The sequence below is a fragment of the Microtus pennsylvanicus genome, chromosome 21, assembly GCF_037038515.1.
Source record: "Microtus pennsylvanicus isolate mMicPen1 chromosome 21, mMicPen1.hap1, whole genome shotgun sequence".
Lineage (NCBI taxonomy): Eukaryota > Metazoa > Chordata > Mammalia > Rodentia > Cricetidae > Microtus > Microtus pennsylvanicus.
The window spans coordinates 3,335,221-3,358,654 of NC_134599.1; the positions used below are offsets into that span (position 1 = coordinate 3,335,221).

The 23,434-nt window shown below is 48.7% G+C and overlaps 1 protein-coding gene and 1 non-coding gene across 2 annotated transcripts in view; one reads left to right on the forward strand and one right to left on the reverse strand.

Moving 5' to 3' along the window:
• Paxip1 (PAX interacting protein 1) overlaps positions 1-23,434 on the forward strand; it is a 49,128-nt gene that overhangs the window by 20,809 nt on the left and 4,885 nt on the right. The window contains exons 7-16 of the mRNA XM_075955013.1: positions 5,586-6,327; positions 6,686-6,780; positions 10,061-10,156; positions 11,300-11,437; positions 11,920-12,041; positions 12,854-13,038; positions 13,876-13,919; positions 17,895-17,965; positions 20,475-20,577; positions 21,853-22,021. Of these exons, the coding sequence (XP_075811128.1) occupies positions 5,586-6,327; positions 6,686-6,780; positions 10,061-10,156; positions 11,300-11,437; positions 11,920-12,041; positions 12,854-13,038; positions 13,876-13,919; positions 17,895-17,965; positions 20,475-20,577; positions 21,853-22,021 (1,765 nt within the window). The remainder of the gene's footprint in view (positions 1-5,585; positions 6,328-6,685; positions 6,781-10,060; positions 10,157-11,299; positions 11,438-11,919; positions 12,042-12,853; positions 13,039-13,875; positions 13,920-17,894; positions 17,966-20,474; positions 20,578-21,852; positions 22,022-23,434) is intronic.
• Positions 4,220-4,322, reverse strand: LOC142839630 (U6 spliceosomal RNA). Its single transcript, XR_012908800.1, has one exon. It is a non-coding gene; the product is annotated as a U6 spliceosomal RNA (small nuclear RNA).

The following is a 23,434-nucleotide window of genomic DNA, read 5'->3' on the forward strand; positions in this document are numbered from 1 at the left end:
GTCAGGTTACTTATGAGTCCCATTTTTGTGGGAACTTCTTTACAGTCATGTTAAATAGGCATGAAGCAGATGGTGACATTTGTTCCAGCAGGGAACCAAATACCTGCTAATGGTTCCATGAGGCCTTATGGCCTGGCAGTGTAGCTATTTGTGTCTGCCCGGGACAAACTCAGTGGGTTTCCTAAAGACTCACACCTTTGTATGTTGTCCCTGTTGGTGCACGTTTGTTGTGTATTTCAGTGTAAAGTCTGTCATCAGACTGATGGCCGGGAGAATCTGATGAACAAGGTGATGTCAGTCAGGCTTGGATTAAAGGTTGCAGAGAGAACCCAGGACAGAGATCTGGTGAAAGCCTAAAGTGAGCAAGGATTTGCTGTCATCTGAGCATGCTAAGAAGTGAACTGGGTGGTGTGCTCTCACCGCAAGACAGGGAGCTTTGTCCTGATGGCCATGGGGGGAGTGTGCACTTCCTTCACGGAAGCCTTCGCAGGATGGAGCAGGGGTGTGTCGACGTCTGGCAGGTGTATGGAGCCTTATAAAGGGGTGGAAGGGGAAGGAAACAGGAATGTCCCCCAAGAGGCTAGACAGAGGTGCTAGGAGGGCCCTGGGGAGTGAGCAGAGACGTGCTGAAAGAGATGCAGGTGTGACAGCTGAGGCCCTTCCTGGTGGTGTGTGAGAAGTGGGGAGGTGGACGGGATCAGCAGCACACGATGAGACTGTGCAGAAGGTTGGAGGAAGCAAGAGCAGAGTTTCGGGTCAGGCTGGGAGCAGCTGGGCAGGCGTGGGCAGCCAGAAGCCCTCCCATTCAAGAGCTGCTGTGGTGGCCTCTCTGGTCTGGCAGATTTGTCCTTTATTGTTTTTGTTTTCTCTTGAACAGTTTTCAGCTGTGGGAACAACCTGAGGCAGAACCCAGGCCATCTGAGGTAGATGTAGGGAACTATGGCCTGGGTATGAAGTGGTATTAAGAATCAGTTTGCTGAGTTTGATTATGGCGAGAGCCTTAAGAAAACTCTGTTGGTTGGAGATGTTTAGAAAACCATGCCTTTTACTTGAGCAGTGAATACTGGAGGTTGAGATTCTAGAGACAGTGGAGGGGAGGGAGTCCGAAGTCAGGTGACTCTAGGCACTCTTTAGGTGCTGGGAAGAGAGAAGCCAGCTGCTGAGGCGAGATAGATAGAAGAAGGTTTTCTGGGTCTGAGGAAAATGAGGGGCTGCAAGGTGATTGATTCGGAAATTGGAAGGCAGGACTGCTGGCCATGGCTAGCACGGGTTAGGTTGGCAACCACGGCTTTAATGTGGCGTGGGAAATAAGACGGAGGTCAGGCTGGACGGAGGGACGATGAGAGGACAGCTAGAGCCTGTGGAGTGAATGGTTCCTGTGGTGGACAGAGCCTGGGCCATGACCTTTGGAGGCGTCAAAGTGACAGGCACATTTTGCCTTTGTCAAAATAAACATTAAACTGCATTTGCCTAGATTTGTTCAAGATTCTCCATGCAGGCTGGAGTTCAGGCTTTTTTTGGGTGGTGATGATCTGGTAAAAGCTGTCCAGTTTGGGGCTGGAGAGCTGGCTAAGTGGTTTAGAGCATTGACTGTTCTTCCGAAGGACTTGCATTTGATTCCCAGTACTATTGTGGCGCCTCACAGCTGTCTAACGCTACCACCAGGGGATCTGCTACCATTTTCTGACTCAGCAGCCACTATATGTACATGTTATACGGGCATACGTGCAGGCAAAACAATCTTTCACAAGAAAGGAAAGTAAATGAATCTTTAGTAAACAAAAAGCTCTGACCTAGTGTTTCAGAAGCTGCAACCTCCTCTAGGAATGAAGTTCCGCTGTTGGCCCAAGATTCCGCTACTCTCTGCTTGACTGTCTCTGTCCCTTCCCAGATGTCAGGTGGCTGGCTGTTCACAAGGTACATGCCTTTCTGACTGACCACAGCTCTTCACTGTGTCTAGGGAGTCTTGGAGGTGAGGGCGCCTCAGAGCTGACTGACAGACCAGGCACATGGTCTGACCAGACAAGACCATGCTTGTGGGTAGTGTGAGGTAGGGGCTACTGGACTGCGCAGAGGGGCGGTTCCAGCCTGAGTAAGGAGGGTGCACCACCCTGCCTTCCTGCACACCAGTGTCCAGGAGGCAGGGGCCATGTGACCCCATAGCCATAAAGTGGGCTAGGGCTTAGGAGAAGAACAGTGGAGACAGCAAGGAGGGCGTTGGCTTGGTAACAATCGGAAGGAAGGGTGTTACGTCAGTAGGCTGGAGGCAAAGAGGAGGACATTTCTCCTCGGGTCTTGAGAGATGGGTGATACCACTAGGAGGGAGATTAGGTTAGTGGGTTCTGGTGAGGGACCTGGGCTGTCCAGGTGGACCCCATGAATACTTGGAAATGTTGACTAAAGAGATCTCAGAACTGGTATGGGAGCCAGCTGGAGGTGTGGGGCTTCTGACTGCTCCAGAGTCTGCATCCCTCCCTCCTTCCCAGGAGAAGTTCTGGGTGGCAGCCACGCATTCAGCACTGAAGGCTTTCCCCCGCCCCTTCAGACTAGTGACCGGCCAGGGCTGGGCAGTAACTATTCTCCTGCTGTCTGTCTTCACACACGGACAGGTTTAGGCGTGGGCTTTCCTAAGTCTGTTTGGATGTAGACATAGACCGATGTCTAAACTGAGCTGAGGGCTGGCTACTGCTCTGACCCTGTCCTCCAGTGACACTGGCTCTGCTAGTGACAGTAAAGGTAGGTTCAGGGCACTGTAGTGCTTCCTAAATCAGAGTCCTTACCTCTGTGTACAGAAAGTGAATTTCAGAGTGTTAGACAGGGGAGACTTAGTTTGATTTTTTTTTTTTTTGAGCAAGGTGGAGGGGTGAAGGTGTCTATCAAATTCTATTTGATGACAGGTATGTCCTAGCTAGGGCTGTGTGGTATGCACCATAGTGCTTTTAATGTTCCGGCAAGCACTTGGATAATGCAATTTGAAGGAAAGGAAATTAAAAGTTGCTGTCGTTTGAAATTGCTGCTTATAAGTGGCATGGTTACATGGTCAAGTCCTTGGGACTCTTTTCCTTGGGTTCCTCAGGTTGCTACGTTCTCAGCTCGAGGTGCATGAGATGGGAGGTTGCTGAGAGCTCTGGTGGTTGTTCCCCCCCACGGACAGAGAGATCCCTGTGCTAATGGCTGTCCTCGGGCCTGGACCAGCTCTCCTGATATTTCATTGTTTCTCCTTGGACAGACTGGGTCAGCCACGGCAGGGGAACATTGCAGCCTTCGCTTCTAGGCCCAGTGCAGAAACTGCCACACTGCTTCTGCCCTCCTTTTTATTGTTGTTGGTTTTTATTTGTTTGTTTGTTTGTTTTTTGTTTTTGAGACAAGTTTTCTCTGTGTAACTCTGGCTGCCTTGTAGAGCAGGCCAACCTTGAACTCCCAAGATCTGCCTGCCTCTGCCTCCCAAGTGCTGGGGTTAAAGGCACTCCACCGCCACCGCCGCTGGGCTTCTTACCATATGAGCGTCCGCATATGGTTCTGATCTGTCTCAGAACCAAGAGCTGGTCCAGGGGGGCTGCCTGACTGCAGATTTCCCCCATGCCTGTCCTGGCAGCTGCTCTTATGTTGTAGGGCACCTCTTCTGGGGTCATTTTGGATGGCGTCGATAGTGCAGAGGACAAAAGTGTGACAGATGGCTGCTTTGGCCTATTCATGTGGCAGGCAGTCTCTGTATTTGTCCCATCTGTTGCTTAGTCTTGTTTGAGGAAGGATAGTCAATGATTTCTCAGGAAGGCAGAACATTGACTTTAAGAAAAAATTCTTTAAGCATATTTGTTACTAAACAACTGTACATTCTAAGCACTGTTCTTAGTGCTGGCATCTATCTGTACTAAACAGAACAAAAGAAAGGTTGCTTTCATGAGCTCAGTTTTTATTTTTTAGAAATTTTAATAAAATTATATCACTTTCTTTTTCCTCCCTCCAAACCCTCTCATATATCCTTCCTTGCTCTTTCAAATCCATGACTTTTTTTCTATTGTGCACTCCTAAGTATATAAGTTTAACTTGTTTAGTCTGTATGCTACTTATGTGTGTATTGTTTTCAGATTGACCATTTTGTATGAGATAACCAATTGGTGTGCTCCTCTCTGGGGAAGACTATTTCTTCTGCTCTCAGCTTTCCTTTTGCCTGTAGTTCTTTCAGTAGGGTTGAGGCCTCGTGAGCTTTCCCCATCCAAAAGCTATGGAGCTCTTCATGATTATGCATGCCATTCTTGTGTAGGGGCCATGCCAATCATCTCTGTATCATTCCAGTTTTAATATAAGCACTGCAAAAGTGAGCATTGTTCACTTAAAAAAAATCTTTGTATGTGCGTGTTCATAAATGGGGGGGCATGCTTGTACCACAATGTTCATGTGGAGGTCAGAGAAGGCTGACCATGTGCGAGACAAGGTCTTTTGTTCACTGCTTTGTAGCCAGACTATGTGAACCATGAACTTCCTTATATCCACAATTTTTGCCTCCCTTCCCCCTGAGGGGACATTTAAGATCGCAGGTGCATGTACTTCTATGTCTGGCTCTTAGGTGAGTTCTAGAGATCTGACCTCAGGATGGCAGGTTGGCATGGCTTATTCCCCAGCTCCTCCCTCCTCTTAATAATAATGTTGTTATTATTTGAGAATACTGAATTGTGTAGCTCAGGCTAGCCTTGTGTAGCCAGAACTGACCTTCAACTCCTGATGCTCTTGCCTCCACATCCCAAGTGCTGGAATTATAGGTCTGTACCATCAAGTCCGGCTAACATTTGCCTTTAAGCGCGCTTTTTGCTAGAGTCCATCTGTCCCTCTTCATGTCATATGTACTGTCCAGGACAGGGTACAGCGAGGGAGGAACAGGAGCTGTGCTGGGCATAGCTGCAGTCTGAGTTGCTGTGGTGGTAAGCTTGAACCCCCTGCCTTATCTGAGCAGTGGTGACTCCTAGAAGCAGGAGGAAATAGAACATGGTTGCACCTGTAGTGAGGCTGGAGCTGAGCCTGCCATTTTCCAGAGCATTCTCAGTCAGTCAGAAGCAGACCGTGGTATGGAGGGGGAGGGAGTTGCCCTGTAGAGCGCCACATTCCTGGTAGCCAAGCCTGCTCAGGCCCAAGCAGAAGCAAGTACTGCCATTTGTTTGCTTTGCTGTCCTGTTCCTTTTCTTTAAGATGCAGCAGCCTTGTGTGTGAATCATGCCTCCAATGTGTGTATGGGGGGTGGGGGGTTGATGTGTGCATCAGAGACAACTTTGGGGAATTGGTTCTCTCATTGTACAGTGGATTCCAGGGCTTAAACTCTGGTTGCCAGGCTTGGGTAGCAAGCATTTCACCTGCCGAACCATTTCGAGGCTACAGTGTTTGTTAGTCCATTTTCTGTTTTGTAATTCAGTGTCCTGCTCTCTGGATATTGAATACAAAGTACATGTGAGAGCGGTGTGGTATTGCTGGCTGGTCCCTGTTATGTAGCGGTTTGGCGTATTAGCTGTGTGGATACACTCTTACTTGCCTGGGAGCAGGCAGTGCCTCTCAGCAATTATTGGTAGTGACTTGGCCCTCCTTTTGTTTCCTAGATCTTACAGTCTCTTTCAGCACCCACAAAAAACCTAGAGCAGCAGGTGGCGCATGGCCAGCAGGGACACCCCACTGCCAGTGCTGTGCTCTTTGGCCAGTCTAAAGGCGCTCCCGAGACACACGTGTTGCAGCAGCACCATCCTCCCCAGCAGCCACCGCAGCAGCACCCAGTCCTTCATCTCCAGCCCCAGATCATGCAGCTCCAGCAGCAGCAGCAGCAACAGCAGCCACAGCCACAGCCTTACCCCCAGCCGCCATCGCATCAGTTCCCTCAGCAAGTCCATCAGCATCAGTTTTCCCAGCAGCAGCTCCAGTTTCCACAGCAACCATTACACCCTCAGCAGCAGCTGCATCGCCCTCCACAGCAGTTGCAGCCATTTCAGCAGCAGCATGCCCTGCAGCAGCAGCAGCTCCATCAGCTGCAGCAACAGCAGCTACAGCAACACCAGTTAGCACAGCTCCAGCAGCAGCAGCAACAGCAGCAGCAGCAGCAACAGCAACAGCACAACCTTCTCCAGCAACAGCAGCTCCAGCGCCTGCACCACCAGCAGCAGCAACAGCAGCAACAGATGCAGAATCAAGCAGCACATTTGAACCAAACATCCCAGGCACTACAGCACCAGGTTCCACCCCAGCAGCCCCTGCAACTGTCCCTGCAGCCCCCACCTCAGCAGCAACAGCAGCAGCAGCAACAGCAGCAGCAGCAGCAGCAGCTTTTTGGACATGACCCAGCAGTGGAGAGTTAGTACTGGTTCCTATGTTCCCATAAGTTGCAAGCCTGCATAAGTGCTCCCAGAGTATAGCGCCTATCAAATAATTGTTGCACATAGAGTGTGAGTCTCATCCCTGTTAAGCAGGCGTTCCAGTGAGATAATCAGGCTTCTTTATACTTTGCGCACATTGCAGTGAGGGCCAGTGTTCACAGAGTATCCAGGTTGCCCCAGGAGAAATACTGAATTATGTCTTGTTTTTAATGATATGGTTTAGTAGATACATGAGTATATTTGTAGCAACATTCCAAATGTAGTTCAATTATGGATTATTCAAACTAAACTCAACAAAATGCACTTTTAATTTCTGTTCACGTCTGTCACTCTAGTTCCAGAAGAAGGCTTCTTGCTAGGATGTGTGTTTGCAATTGCGGACTACCCAGAGCAGATGTCGGATAAGCAGCTGCTGACCACCTGGAAAAGGGTGAGCTGGGAAACTGGGGGCTATGTGCTTGAGGGGTGCAGGCTAAGTGCCTGCCTGCCTGGTCTCAGGCAACAAGTCCTGTGTGTGTGCTCTGGTATGAAGAGTGCAGTCAGCAGTTCTGCCCTCTGAGAAGTGCTCATCACTTTCTGGTCTTCTGTCACGTAGGGGCTAGGTGGAGTGTTGGGTTTCATGGTTCTTGAAATTTCTTCAGGGGTAATGGTTACTTGTAACTGTCTTCTGGTATGATTGTGGAACGGTGGTCCATATATTTATTTACTTTTTTTTTTTTTTTGGTTTTTCGAGACAGGGTTTCTTTGTGGTTTTGGAGCCTGTCCTGTAGACCAGGCTGGTCTCGAACTCACAGAGATCCGCCTGCCTCTGCCTCCCGAGTGCTGGGATTAAAGGCGTGTGCCACCACCGCCCGGCTTTACTTTAAGAAAAGGGAAAGTTAAAAAGTCTTTCTTATAATCATGCTTCAAATGAAGATGGAGTACCTTCTCCATTAGATGAAAACCGAGTTTAGGATAGAAACATACCTCGAATGTTCTTCACTATAAACATTCCTCTGCTGGCTGCTAATACTGCAAGACTGAGAAGTGATGAATTGGCAGAGACTGGGCAAGCCAGCAGGACAGTGGCAGGCATTGTGGTGGTGTGGGCATGAGCCCAAGGTCGGACAGGACTTCTTAAAGCTGGTAGAGGTGATCATGGGCATGTGTCTGTCCGTGGGAGGAGTTAGAGCAGGAACAGGGGAGATGATCCAGACAGAGCAGCCTAGTGAAGGTGTACCTGTGGCACTGGTGGGGACTGCCATCAAGTCTAGCTCTGGACAGCTCTTGAGTCAGGGAGGGAAAGACAAGGGTTGTCTGTCTTCCAATAATACTTTATTAGGTACTGTGATAGTACATTTGGGTTTTCCTTACCAGCGGCATAGGAAAGGGGTGGGTGGAGTAGTGATTGTGTGTTGTGTGGTAAGGAGACTTTAGATTCACCAGGAGGATGAGGTGTGAGGATAGGGTTGGGGGGAGTGTCTGGGGGCTGCAGCAGCAGAACAGTGTGGAGCATTGGGAGCTGTGCCTGGAGTATTGAGAAGCTGAATGAAAGGTCATGAAACAATAAAGTGTGGCGTTTCATATGCTTGTTTGAGGCAGGGTCTCTCCAGAAGCTGTCCTTGAACTCTAAGGAAGACCTTGAACAGCCACCTGGGATTGCAGGCATGTGTCACCTCACCCAGTTTCTGGGGTGCTGGGGCCTTAACCTAGGGCCTTTGTGTGTTAGACAAGCTTTGCCAGCCGAGCCAACTCAGCTTAGCCTTTTAACTTCTGTTTGAAGGATTAGACCGAGGGCAGCAGCACACGTGTCTTGCTTTGTTTTTGGTATTTTTCTGATTTTTACCTTTTCTTTTTTTCTTCTGAGCTGAAGATTAAACTTGCCTTGCTCTCGAGAAGCCAGTGCTTTAGCACTGGGCTAAACCCCCAGTCCTGCAGTACTGCGTGGTTGGAGTTGGGACAGAGAAGGGAAGAGATCTGTCAAGGACAACAGCTACGGGCAGGACTAAAAGAGGGAGAACAGTGACAGTTCGGGGCACTTGAAAAACTGGAGGCTTAGTGAAGGGAGGCTGTTAGATTAGGGCCAGGACAGGGTCTAGGGCCAGTATCAGTTAGAGCGCTGATTTCTGATTTGAATGGCATACAGCCTGCCCATCAAATGGATGCATCTGCAGAGTAAGGATGAGTGCAGGTGTCCAGCTCAGAGCACTCAGCTCCCCACCCCTCCCCTTGGAAGCCACTGATCCAGCAAGGAGGTGCATGGCAGCCGGGAAATGGGATTTGGCTCTGAGTGATAACAGGGTTTCTTGGATTCGCATGGAGGGAACTTCAAGTAGATATGAAAACAGAACCGAACAGTTGGCAGGTGCTTGCTCTTGCTGAAGACCCCAAGGAAAGTTCCAGTTCCCTCCTGGATAAGACTTCTGAAATGGCTTGGTTGGCTGTGACTCAGTTCTTGAAGATGACTTGAGGGAGTGCTTGCCAAGGCCTCACCTATGGGACATTCCAGCTGTTTGAGTCGCCATAGTGCAGCAGCTGGCTCTTTCCCTTTCTTCCTTGAATGACTCAAGAACAAGAGCAGGATGTGGAGGAGTCTCTGGCAGTGTAGGGAGGAAGGCCTGAGGCTTACTGAGGACATGATTTGAGGACACACTTTATGCACATTTCTATGGAGATTTGGGGAATACTACGATTGCTTACTTTCAGGAGGGCAGGATGAGGTGGTGGTTAGCACCAGGAAACAAAATGTATGCGAGGAGGGAATATTTGTCTTAGGGTACCATGGGAACACCTGGATGCCCTAACCTTCGTTAGATCAGAAGGCAGTGAAGGAGCAGAACATGTGTGGGTTAGAATACATTAGTAATTACCAGAGGCACAGCTCAGGTGGTGGAAAGCAGGTGAAGGCGGGGACTGCGGCTTTCTCACATCCCCTTGAAGCTGAACCTGTGAACAGTTAAGATAAAAATAAACACCGCATTTCAAAACGGCATGTGAAACCAGCACGGGATTGGGGCCAGGTCTTGTTCAGTGTTAAGCTTACATCTCAGCAGCTATGCAGTAATGTCCAGTTCTCTGTGGCGGCAGCCTTTTGACTGATACCCAGAGAAAACCAACATCAGGATAGAATAGTTCCTTCTCCACAACTGTACAGTTTGTGTGCGTGTGTGTACAGTGCCCACTGAGGCTTGAGGCATTGGATCCCTTGAAGCTAGAGATGCAGGCAGATGCATGGGTGCTGGGAACCGGGCTTGAGCCCTCTGGAAGAGCAGTACTCATTCATCTCTGCTGAGGCATCTCCAGCCCCTTGAATGTAGTTTTGACACACTTCTTCCTGATGTGGCTTCTGTCACAGTGTGAAGGTTGTAAGGACAGTGGGTCTATCTGCTCTAGGAGCGTTTGCTAGTTGGAAGAGAAGTCAGCGTGAGAGAACTGGACACCGTGCACCCCCCGGGCAGCTCCACCACACACTCCACCCATCTAAATGTCAGCAGTGCCGAGGTGAAGAGGCTCGGTTTTAAGAATGTTGCGTTCTACTGTCTGTGAAGTAACTCTGGAGTGCTGGGGGAAGGGTCTGAGAATGTTGCCGCTAGGTACTGCTTGTCCTGTGGTGAATGGGCCATGCCAGTGCACCCTGGCTTCTCTTTATTGTTGTCTGGGTTGAGATTGCAATCCTATAGTATCCTTAATAATTGGAACTGATGGCATGTTTGTCTGTGTCTTTTGTATAGATAATTCAAGCGCATGGTGGCACTGTGGACCCCACGTTCACAAGCCGATGCACACACCTCCTCTGTGAGAGCCAAGTTAGCAGTATGTATGCACAGGTAAGAACAACTGGCCACTGTGACTGGAAGGTGGTGGCATTGTTATTTGTAGCCCGAGAAGCAAGTGTGTAATATGTCTGTGGAACAGTGTCCAGTGACCCACACTGGCCTTGACCTCAGTGTATAGCAGAAGACAACCTTAAACTTGTGATCCTTTGTCTTTACTCCTTGAGTGGTAGAGAAATGCATCATTGTACCCAGTTTTGGGGCTCAAACTGAGGACCTCATGCATGTTAGATAAGTGACCTACTGACTTCTCACTTCACATTGGGCTAGATACTGTTGTGGACAGCTTTGGGTAGTGGAGGGAACAGGAAGTTCCAGGTAGAGGCAGAGAAAGGGCAGGCCCTCCTAGTCACCGTCCAGATGACCGTCAAGATGGGACTTGGCACCATTTGGGGTTTTGCGGGCAAGAGCTTCTGAGGGTAAAACCCTGAAAGATCAATAGTAAACCCTGGACTGTAAGCTCCTCCCAGCACCACCTCCTTATCCCTGAGGTTTTCATTTCTTCTCTTTGTAAAAATGTTCCTGATTGGCAGATGGATGCTGCTGTGTATGTGACAGTGACTTTAGGAACACCTTGTTAGGTCCTGTGAGCTTCCTCTTCTGTGGTTAAGTTTAGGAGTGTGTTTTCTTTTTCTTTATTTTATTTATTATTATTATTTTATTTTATTTTATTTTTTTTTTTTGAGATAGGGTTTCTCTGTAGCTTTTGGAGCCTGTCCTGGAACTAGGTCTTGTAGACCAGGCTGGCCTCGAACTCACAGAGATCTACCTGCCTCTGCCTCCCGAGTGCTGGGATTAAAGGCGTGTGCCACCACCGCCCTGCGACGAGTGTGTTTTCTGTACATGCTCTCTATGCAGGGGATAGAGAGTTTCTCTTTGGGGGGGGTGTTGTGTTGTGTCATTTTTGACTACAATTTTTCTCTAAGGTTTAGTTTTAGTCATGTGTATATGTGTTTCTTTGTGAGTGCATGAAATGTATGTAGGTGCCCTGGGAGGCCAGGGCCCTCTTGTCTTCTGGAGGTGGACTCTGATTCACCGGACCGGGGAAGGTGGCGCTGTATTCTGCAAGCCAACTGTTTTCTCCCAAGTTGTATAGCAAGGAGCCAGAGACAACACGACTGTTGTTTTGTTTGCCAGGCACTGCGGGAGAGGAAGCGGTGTGTCACTGCGCACTGGCTCAACACAGTCCTGAAGAAGAAGAAACTGGTGCCACCCCATCGAGCCCTGCATTTCCCTGTGGCGTTCCCACCTGGGGGCAAGCCCTGTTCACATCATGTGAGGCCCATCCTCTTTCCTGCTTGGCTTTCCACAGTTCTGTCCCAGACTCTGCATGCCATGACCACTGTAGCAGTGGCCCAAGACACACATCATTGTACCTCGTCAGTATTTCAAATCCTAGGATGTGTCAGCTACTGTTGGGCAGAACTTGGTCAGCACTTGTGGGTACTTGCAGCCAAGGATCCAGAGTCTGGATGAGTGAGGAAAATAAAGACCCGCTCTGTGTGTGTGCTCAGCACAGTAACCTAAAATTATCTGAGTAGCATTGCTCAGAAGCCAGCAATACTACCCTGTAAATGTAGCTCTTCCTCTCTTCTTGCCACAAGGATGCTGTATGCTTCATGTTCTGTCAGTGAAGTTATTCTCATGATGCTCTCAGAAATGGTAGTGCCAGATACATCCCCAAATGCCACAGGAGCATGAGAATGTAGAATCAGAGCCACTTTATATTCATATCTCATTTGCTCTTTTCTCACCAGATTATCTCTGTGACCGGATTTGTTGACAATGACAGAGATGACCTGAAGTTAATGGCGTACCTGGCAGGTGCCAAGTACACAGGGTACCTGTGCCGTAGCAACACGGTCCTCATCTGTAAAGAGTAAGCTGGGCTTGGAAGCCGTGCTGATCCTGTTTGCCCAAAGGAAAGGGATGTGGAGATAGTTGGGTGGTTTGCTTTGTCTGGGGAAGGTATGGCCTCTTGTAAACCAGGCTGATCTTAAACTTATGGCAATCCTTCTGCCTCCAACTCCAAGTACTGGGATCTTAGGCATGCATTACTATGCCTGGCAGCGGTGGTTTCTTAATACATTATACTTTGTGTGAATTTCAAGAGTAGCAGTCCATGAAAGAACTGACACAAAGGCCTTTGAGTGCTGGTCTCCCCAGCTCACTGTTAGCCTACTTTCACTCAGGGTGCCTTTATTCTTTCATGGGGTCTCTAAGTAGCTGGCTGTCCTGGCACTCACTGTGTATATCAGGCTGGTCTTGAACTCACAGAGATCCGTCTGCCTCTGCATCACTAGAGCTAGGATTAAAGGTGTGTGTACCACCATGCCTGGTCTGTCAGTCTTTCTTAATAAACAGCCGTTGTCTCTTTTTAAAGAGGCATCACTGTGTATGGTCCTGTCAGCAGAGACATCTATAAAAGGCTTCACTTGGTGACTATATGGAATGATAGAACATGAGTTGATAAATTTAGATGCCAGGAATAGGGTTAAAGTCAGAGACTGACCCCTCTGGAGACTGGGCTTAACTGCTCTTGGCCTCCAGTTTGGATTGCTGGCAGTTTTGTGGAAACATGCCTGCCACTTAGTAGTTTTTTGTTTTTTTAATTAAGTTTTGTTGAAAATAGACAAAAATTCATGGTAAGATGACACTAACATTGAATAACTATGATTTCTCACAAAAAAGACCAAGTGGTTTGAAGTACGAGAAGGCCAAAGAGTGGAGGATCCCGTGTGTGAATGCGCAGTGGCTGGGGGACATTCTGCTGGGAAACTTCGAGGCCCTGCGGCAGGTGCAGTTCGGCCGCTACACCGCCTTCAACCTGCCGGACCCCTTTGCGCCCACTCCACACTTGGTCTTAAGTCTTTTAGGTTAGTGATGGGCCCCGTGCTGTCACTTGTGTGATAGCCTCCAGAGCTGTTTGCACCGCCTGTTTGGTTTAGTCCCCTCCGCACATCTCTGCTCCTCCCTTGGGTTTGTGTCTGAGAGGCGTTTAGAGCTGGGAACACACTCCGTTTTCTTCTCAGGCCGTGCCTCCTTCGTCACTGTCAAACTAGGAGGACGTGTTATCACTCCCTGATGGTGCCCTGCCTTGTGTGGCCAGCCCTCAGAGGAGGACTGTCCCATGGAAGATGGGGGCATTAGATACAGCACACACAGCTGTCTTTTCTCTTTCTTTTTAAAGAGCTTTTATGCATCTTTAAAATTCATGTCTGTGTAACACAGCACTGGGTTTTAATTCTGACCTAGAGAATTGAACATTATTCAGATTGTGTTCTGACCTCCTGAGAAGCCCAGTTTTATTTAGAAGATTTTCTTTAGCCTTCATTATGCAGCTGTTCTCCCAAGGGACTGCCTGGGCCGTACAGAGGCTTCTCTGCATACCTGACCTCAGGTCCGTTCTGTTGTCCAGCACAAGCTGCTCTCTGTGGCCAGCACCTGTGTATTAGCCATTGTGGATCCTGTTGGCACCTCTTATAATAACTGCAATCTCCCCAGGATGGGATACCCTCGGGTAATCATGGTGTATGAAGTATCAGCCATTCCGACTCACCTGTCCTGGAAACCTGAGCTACAGTGTTCTAGCTACACTTGCCCTGAATGAGTGTTATGGACAAGCCCTTTGTGGCCAGGTTCCTTGCCTAGGAAGGGCTTACAGCAGGGTTGTATGGATATTCCATATGGAAGATGACATCTTTCTCTTTCAGATGCGTGGAGGGTCCCAGTGAAGGTGACCGCGGAGCTCTTGATGGTACGCCAGCCCCACACCCCACAATGGCCATTTCTGTATTGTCGGCTGCCCATACTTCACTGTGGACATTGTTATATGTCAGCCCTGCAGACCCCACTGTGGTCACTCCTGTGTGTGTCAACACTCCCTGCACACACACACACACTCACAGAGGCTGCTGCTGTGTTACCCAAACGCGGTGGACATGTTTGTGGATGCTAGCTTCTTGTTTGGTAGCACACTACCAGTCTACATGTTCCTCTACCGTCAGTGCAGGCGGTGAGTGGGTGGGCCTGTGTGGGCATGAGCTTTGCTAGCTTCAGAGAGCTGTGTCACACTCCAGGAACCGAGGAACACAACTGTCAGATGGTGGCTGTTTTTCATAGCTAGTGGGCAAGGCCTTCAGAGACACTGGAAGTGGCAGAGGTATGAACCAACACAGGCCACAAGTCAAAGAGTTCCCTGTTCTTGGGGGATATTTCTGAGGGTTCCTGGGTAGGGTCATATCATGTTTGGATATTCTGGCGGGTCACTTCAGGATAGAACATTCTGGAAGTTGTTAGTTGCAGATTGTCTGGTAGGGGCTATCTACATTCTTACCTTTAAGGCTTAATGAGATTGTGGTTTTGTATTGGTGTTTACTCTCTTGAGACCCACTGTTGTTGTCATGAGCTCACACCTTGGGGAGAGCAGCGCTTTGTGCTGGGTAATGACTGGTGTGGGCTTAGGACTGCATGCCTGTCACAGATGGACTAACATGTTTTCTACAAGTAGTTTTGGTTTGTTTTTCATTTATTACTATTGTATTTCCTATACTCATAAGAATTCAGTCCTGTTCATCCCTGTCTTAGTCACTGTGCTGTTGCTGTGAAGAGACACTCTGACCAAGGCAGCTTTTAAAGAAAGCTTTTTAGGAGAGTGGTTTAGAGGCAGGGTTTCTCTGCCCAACTCTAGCTATCCTCAGACTCAGAGATCCACCTGCCTCAGCCTTCCAAGTGCTGATACTAAAGGTGTGCGCCACCATGCCTGGCTAGAAGAAAGCATTTACCTGGGGGCTTACAGTTTCAGAGGATTAGAGTCCATGACCATCATGGCAGGGAGTGTGGCAGCAGGAAGGCACGCATGACTCCAGAACAGTGCTTAGAGCTTACATCTGATCCACAAGCGAGATGCAGTGAGAGACAGAGAGACAGAGAGAGAGAGAGACAGAGACAGAGAGACAGAAAGACAGAGACAGACAGACAGAGAGAGAGACAGAGACAGAGAGACAGACAGAGAGAGACAGAGAGAGGCAGACAGAGAGAGACAGACAGAGAGAGAGACAGACACAGAGAGAGAGAGAGACAGACAGACAGAGACAGAGAGAGAGAGAAAGACAGAGAGAGACAGAGACAGAGAGAGACAGAGAGAGGCAGACAGAGAGAGAGAGAGAGAAAGAGAGACAGAGAGAGAGAGAGAAAGAGACAGAGAGAGAGAGAGACAGAGACACAGACAGAGACAGAGAGAGAGAGAGACAGAGAGAGAGACAGAAAGACAGACAGACAGAGAGAGAGAGAGACAGAGAGAGAGAGACAGAGAGAGACAGAGACTGACTGGGTTAGGTATGGGCTTCTAAAACCCAGCCCCAGTAACATACCAACAAGGCCATACCTCCTAATCTTTCCCAAACAGTTCAGTTTCATCAGTTGGATGCCAAGCTTTCAGATAATGAGCCTATAGGGCTGTTCTCATTCAAATCCCATAACCCTCCACAAATCCTCTGCAGGTCCCCTTAACTTCATATCCTCTTTTTAAATTTTTTAAGAAATAGTCCACTGAAGGTGGCCAGTGGTGGTGCATCCCTTTAATCCCAATACTTAGATCTCTTGAGTTTGAAGCCAGCCTGGCCTACAGAGCAAGCTCTAGGACAAGCCAACATTACACAGAGAAACCCTGTCTCTAAAAACAAGAACAAAGCCCTCTGAATCTAATTAGTGCTGTCCATATCTGGATGGCTGTGGGTCAACCTACCTGAGACATTCTTAAGGGAAACTTGACTCTCCCTTTCCAAGAAGCCATCACCTGTCAATAGTTCCTTGACTAGGGGTAGGGCTCATGTGCTCACATACCCTGATCCCCACTCCTACCCCATGCTGTATCTTGTACAGACAGGTCTTATGCAGACAGTCAGTAGCTGTGAGTTCATGAGTGCAGGGCCCTGTCATGTCTAGAGGATACTGGCCATCATACTTCCCAACCTCTGACTCCTATAGGTCCCCCCTCCATTTGTTGTGTGTTTTGAGATAGGTCCCATGGAGAACCCAGGCTGGCCTTGAACTTGTATACCTGAAAAATGAAAAGTTATAAGCGCAAGCTACTATGTCTTGTTTAACCTGTATTTTTAAAAATGGACTTATTTAGCCAATCACATGGACTGTGGACCTGTATAGTTCTTGCTACTCAGGAGACCAAAGTAGAAGGGTTCTTAGAGGGTAGGAGTTTAAGTCCAGCCTACACAGCATAGCAAGACCTTCGTTTCAGTTTGTTTTGTTTGTTTAAAACAGGATCTCTTGAAGTAACCCTAGCTGTCCTGGAAATCACTATGTAGTCATGGCTGTCCTGGAACTTGCTATGTTGCCTGGGCTGGCCTAGGACTCACAGAGATCTGCCTCTTGAGTGCTGTGAGTAAAGGTGTGTACCGTCATGCTCAGCCCTCTTGTGCACATTCTGTAACATACAGAGATGATTCCAGGCTGTTGCAGGGCCTGCTGCTTCACACTCTTGCAGGAAGCCCAGTCTGCTCTCAGATGCATATTTTTCTCTAGCTTAAACTAGTAATCAGGACTTTAACAGAGCGTGGCCAGCTCAGACACCTCGGCAAAAGCCAATGTCTTCCCTGCTCATGTGGTGAAAGAATTCCTAAGGTGGGCCCAGATGACAAAGTGGCAGTCAGAGTCATCTCTCACAAGCCACATGGCTCACATAAGAAGTGAGCAGGCTTCCCAGGCTGGTCTCTTGGGCCTTTGTATTCTGTAGTTCCTGGACAGGCTGGTTCCCTCCTGGCTGAGGGGAGCTGTGGAAATGGTGGGGAGGAGTTTTGGACAGGCTGTGACAAAAGGAGTCCTCACCTTCCTGCAGACGGAGTGTGGTGTGCTGCTTTGGCCTCGGAGGCTGCTAAGTGCACAGTGCAGGGAGGTGTGCTTGGCTTTCTTGGTTGTGGTGTGGCAGCACGTGTAGGAGATGTGACTTGTAGTTAGTGAGTCTGAGCCAGATTCAGAAAAGGATCGTGAGTGTAGTGACGTGAGCAAGGAAAGGTGGTGGGGTTTGGGGTTTATTTTGCTGGTTTGGTGGTGCTGGAGATTTGTCAGTGCCAGGCATGCTGGGCAGTGGTTCTACACCCAGCCCTTTTTATGAATTTTGAAGCAAGGTCTTACTAAGTTGCACAGGCTGTCTTTGAACCTCTGAGTTTACAGTGTGAAGGAATGAACAGTGTGGTATAGTGTAGGTGGCCCCTGAGGTGGGGCCTGCCCACAGGCAGTCTCCATTCTCCCTGTCTTGTTAGCATGCTTCTGTCCTGGGGTGCGTGAGGTTAGCCTCACCTTATCCACGGCAGCACGATCTTATTGTCACCTGACTTTCTGTTGTAGGTAGTCTTGTTTAGGGAGGTGTATTTGCACTGATAGAGTTTGCCGTGTTCCAAGTTGGGACACAGGACATAATACTTGAAATAAAGACAGGAGTTGATGGTTCAGGGTTCTCTATGTAATGAGAGGTAAGGGCAATAGGCAGGTATTTTAAGTATTGAGGGATTTGGTGAGTAGGAAAGGAGAGAGGGGAAAAAAGCAGGTTCTCTGGGGTGTTAGCATTTGTTCCTGGCCCATGGCTTCCTAGCCTTCCTAGCAGTGAAGGCCATGGTTCTCTCTGGCGGGTGGTATTGAAGGTGGTGGGGACATTGTCTTGGAAGCTTCTGTATTCTTGGAGATTATTTGATTGAAGCGGACAATATTTTAATTACAGGGTGTAAGATTACCCCCTAAGCTGAAGCCAAATGAGGTCACCAACATCCAACCTTCTTCTAAACGAGCCAGGTATGTGCAGCAGGGCAAGCCCCTTACATTACAGGTCTGCTGTGGAAGACTGGTGCCAACTGCCAAATGTTTCTGAAGAGGATCCCCGCAACCCCCTTCCCAGACAGGGTTTCTCTGTAGCTTTGGAGCTCTTCCAAGTGCTGGGATAAAAGGTGTGTGCCACCACTGCCCGGCTTCTGAAGAATTTTTTATAGTATGTTGTGTTTGAGAGGCTGGAAACAGCTCAGTGGTTAGGAGCACTGACTGCTCTGTAGAGGACCTGGGTTCAGTTCCGACCACCCACATGACAGCTCACAGCTGTCCAGTCCTTAGGTGCTCTGATGCCCTCTTCTGGCCTCTGTGGGCACCAGGCATGTATGTGGTGTATAGGCACATGTGCAGGCAAACACGCATGCACATAGTTGTACATCAGACTCACAATTCATCGTGAAATGGCATTCCCGCAGCTGCTCTCTTGAGAGGTACTAAGTGATTAAGCACATTTCTTTCTTGTTTATTGAAAATAATAAAATCTAGAACTGTTTTCTTAAGCAAAGCTTTACCCAAACCATGTTTGAAGCTGCAGCTGCTGTGGGGAGCCAGGCTGCCCCTGCAAAGCGCTCCAAGTGCACCTGAGCTGGGTGCTGGCCCATGTGGCTGTGCAGCTCAGAGCTGACCGCTCTCAGAGAGCCTACCCTGGGAAGGAAAGCCCAGATTATCTCTGAGGGACTCTGTGTTTTGCACGCTGCTTGCTGATTGGGTGTGACATGTGTATTCTTTGGCTCATCTGGAGGCAGTGTGGCTGGCCAGTAGTCCTGGCCCCCCCCCCCAGAGTAGAAGCCATAGCCAACTGGAGTAAGACAAGGGCTGTGGTATCTCTGTGACCTTCAAGAGCCCTTGGTCCACTTCGGACTTGCTGAGAGTGGCTCTTGGGGGTCTTTGCAGTCAGCATTTCCTCATCACACCTCTCCTCATTCCCCACACCCAGAGCACAGCTGAGCAAGACTATTGAAATAGCCACAGGTAACGTGGAAAGTTTTCCCTGACCACCTCATCTCCATAGAAACTGAGAAATAAGATTTGAGAAATTGAAGGTAAATGTACAAGGCCAAAGGCTTTTCCTTAAACTGTGCCCTGTGGAGATGGGGCTAGAATTTCACAGTATGTAAGTGCCAGGACACGCTCTCAGTCTCATTGTGACTATAACAGCAAAGAGTCACCCAAGTCACTTGAGACTTTTATAAAAGCTTGACACAGGGAACTGGGTTACACTCAGTTGTGGAGCCCTTGCCCAGTGTGGTGAAGCTCTAGGTTTTGCCAATCCCACAGCAAAATATTAAATATGAAAATATTAAAACTACGCTTTAATGTGAAGAGTGCCCACTGTACCGGGAACATACATGTTAACGTGAAGAGTGCCCACTGTACCGGGAACATACATGTTAACGTGAAGAGTGCCCACTGTACCGGGAACATACATGTTAACGTGAAGAGTGCCCACTGTACCGGGAACATACATGTTAACGTGAAGAGTGCCCACTGTACTGGGAGCATACATTTTTTTGATTTTCGAGACAGGGTTTTTCCGTAGCTTTTGGTTCCTGTCCTGGAACTAGCTCTTGTAGACCAGGCTGGCCTCGAACTCACAGAGATCCGCCTGTCTCTGCCTCCCGAGTGCTGGGATTAAAGGTGTGCGCCACCACCGCCCAGCGGGAACATACATGTTAACGTGAAGAATGCCCACTGTACTGGGAACATACATGTTAACGTGAAGAGTGCCCACTGTACTGGGAACATACATGTTAACGTGAAGAGTGCCCACTGTACTGGGAACATACATATTAACGTGAAGAGTGCCCACTGTACTGGGAACATACATGTTAACGTGAAGAGTGCCCACTGTACTGGGAACATACATGTTAACGTGAAGAGTGCCCACTGTACTGGGAACATACACGTTAACGTGAAGAGTGCCCACTGTACTGGGAACATACACGTTAACGTGAAGAGTGCCCACTGTACTGGGAACATACATGTTAACGTGAAGAGTGCCCACTGTGCTAGGCAGACTGGTAAATGGATGAAAGAGAAACAAGTGTTAGTACTGCTTCCTTCGCACATAGTTAGGGGGAGTGAGTGACAGGAGGAGCAGAATGTTGGCCTCTTTCCTTCCTGTTTTTTGGATAGGGTCTCATGTAGCTAAGGCTGGTCTCAGACTCACTTTGCAGTCGAATTTGGCTTCAAATTGATCTTCCTGGCTCTGTCTCCCTAGTGCCGGGATTGGAGTTTTGTACCTCTATGCTCACCTGAGAGCATTGTTCTTAGCGAGGATGATCTGAATCCTGGCTTCTCTTGGGTGTTTCAGATGGCATCCTTTGGAGTGGAACTGTATGTTAATTGGTGGGAGGAAAAGGACGGCACCCGTCACAGTCTCCCCTCCCCCAACACTCAAGCTCTTAAAGCTTGTTAAGTTCTGGGTTCCCTAAAGAGCACTGTTTGAAGTCCTCACTGTCCTGTGTTTGCATCACAGAATCGAAGACCTGCCACCCCCCACTAAGAAGCTGACCCCAGAGCTGACGCCTTACGTGCTTTTCACTGGATTTGAGCCTGCGCAGGTTCAGCAGTACATTAAGGTGACGGTTTCAGCAGGGTCCTCTCTGCTTGTATTTGCTTTAGGCTAGCCATTTATTAGCCTAGCACCTAGTAGGACTGTCACTGGGTAGAGTGCTTGACTAGCTTGCCTGTAGGCGCCCTCCCTGCTGAGGTTGTTGAATCAGGAACCGCCTTTACAGCCCCGCTGATATTGGTAGTTGCCTTGTCGAGTGCCATTATTTCCTTCTTCGTTACTAGGTGTTTTGTTAACATAAGTCTGGGTCATCTGAGTGTTATTTTATAAAGACTTTCTTTAGGCGCCTCTGTCACTTCTCTGAGAACTTCTCACTCGTCTGAGATTAGTTCTCTGGTGAAGGAGGAGGCCGCCCTGGGGTAGGGTGGGTGGGTTTGCGAGGTGAGAATGGAATGTTTGTAAGTAGACATTTTGAGAGAACAACCAGTTGGTGGGCTCTGGTAACTGGTAGTTTTGTTTTGGTGGAAGATGGTCAAAAATTCCCTGGCTCTCTATGTATTCATACACTTTCTGCTTACAGAGTCATTATTTACTTGGTGTGCTCTGTGTGTGTTGGCGGCAGGGTGGTACACATGTACCACAGTGTACATCTGGAGAGCTTGGAGGAGTCAGTTCTCCCTTCAAGCCTGTGGATCCCAGAAATGACTGTTTGTCAGGCTTGATGGTAGATGTCCTTACCCCCTGAGTCATCTTGCCATCTCCCCCTTCTTTTTTTTTTTTTTTTTTTGGTTTTTTGAGACAGGGTTTCTCTGTGGCTTTGGAGCCTGTCCTGGAACTAGCTCTGTAGACCAAGCTGGTCTCGAACTCACAGAGATCCGCCTGCCTCTGCCTCCTGAGTGCTGGGATTAAAGGCGTACGCCACCATCGCCCGGCTATCTCCCCCTTCTTTAGCTATTCTTTTAAAGGAAGCCATGACTAACATTGCTGCTATAAATTTAGTACAATTCATTGCAGGGCTGTTACAAGGTCTCTGTTACATGCGTATGCTTCAGTCTCCCAGTATGTCACTATTAAGATGGAGATGGGGGTCCATGTGTTTCTTATTCTCTAGTTCAGCATAGAGTATGTGAAATGCAGTGAGCCCTGGAGCCTCAGGCTGTTTAGATGGGAGTTACTGACTTCTGGAGAGTTCGTTTGGGCACAGGTTTTGTGGAGTTGGCTGCTGAGGCAGCCATCGGAGATGCTCTGCTTTCCTCCTGCCATTAAGTGCAGCTGAGGAGGGCAAGTCCTGTCCTGGGTCTGGTCTCTCTCGCATGACTTTCTGCTGTGTTTGCGGCTTCAGAAGCTGTACATCCTGGGTGGAGAGGTTGCTGAGTCCACGAAGAAGTGTACCCACCTCATCGCCAGCAAGGTGACACGCACCGTGAAGTTCCTGACGGCCATCTCGGTGGTGAAGCACATCGTGACTCCGGAGTGGCTGGAGGAGTGCTTCAAGTGCCAGAAGTTCATTGGTGGGTGCCGTGCCAGCTGCGCCCGCCGCGCTCGCTCGCTCGTTTACGTATGGCAAAGTCAGGGCTTTTCTTGCATTTACTTATTCACTTGAGCTCATAAGTTTATTTCTTATCAGAGATTTTTTTGATTGACGTCTTTGTATTCTGCTACAAGACATAAAGGTGTAGTCTTTGAATACGTCACGGGAGAAGACAGGCTGTGCAGCATTGTCCTCGGTGCATCTCATTTGGGAATTGCCTATAAAATGCAGTTCCCACTGCACCGTAAAGTCTCAGACAGGAAGAGCAACAACATTCTTTCATTGGGGCCTGTTGAGCTGCGGAAGCTCCAATAGGAAGCTTCCTATTAGTTACCCTGGGGGCCGCAGTGTAGCTCTGTGGTAGAACTCCTGCTGCTGTCAAGGGAGGTGAGTGAGACAGAAACATCTGTCTTAGTTACGGTTACTATTGCTGTGGTGAGATACCATGACCCTATCACAGTTCAGCATGCAAGGAAGCCAGGACAGGAACCAAAGCAGGGTGGAACCTGGGGCAGGAGCTGATGCAGAGGTCATGGAGGAGTGCTACTTAGGGGGATGGTCCGCATGACTTTCTTAGCCTGTTCTCTTCTAGTATCCAGGGCCACCAGTCCAGGGTGAACTACTCAAAATGCACTGAGCCCTCCCTCCTCAAACACTAATAAAGAAAATGTCCTATAGTCTTTCATATTGTTTGATCTTATGTCTTAGTTAGAGTTTCTATTGCTGTGAAGACACATGACCACGGCAACTTTTTGTTTTTTTGGGACAGGGTTTCTCTGTAGCTTTGGGAACCTGTCCTGGAACTAGCTCTTATGGACCAGGCTGGCCTCGAACTCACAGAGATCCACCTGTCTCTGCTTCCCGAGTGCTGGGATTAAAGGCATGCAACACCATTGCCTGGCCACCGTGGCAACTCTTATAAAGGAAAGCATTTAATTGGGGTGGTTTACAGTTTCAGAGGTTTAGTTCATTACCATCATGGTGGGACATGGCAGCATTCAGGTAGACATGGCAGCATTCAGGTAGACATGGCGTTGGAGAAGATGCTGAGAGTTTTTACATCTTGATCCACAAGCAGCCTAATTAGTCTGTGTCCACACTGGGTTACCTTGGACAAAGGAGACTTCAAAGTTCCCCCTCCCCGCAATGACACACTTTCTCCAACAGGCTATATCTAATATTGCCACTCTTTTGAGCTTATAGTTACATTCGAACTACCACAGCGGGCAATTTGAGGTTCCCTTTTCTCAGAGGACTGTAACCTATGTCAAGCTGACATAAAATTAGTCAGGATAATACCTAAGTGGCAGGGTGAGTGTAATTGTGGTAGTGTGTACTGCCTTATATGGACCTGCCTCTACACAGGGCTGTGCCTTTCAGACTGTTCTGAATA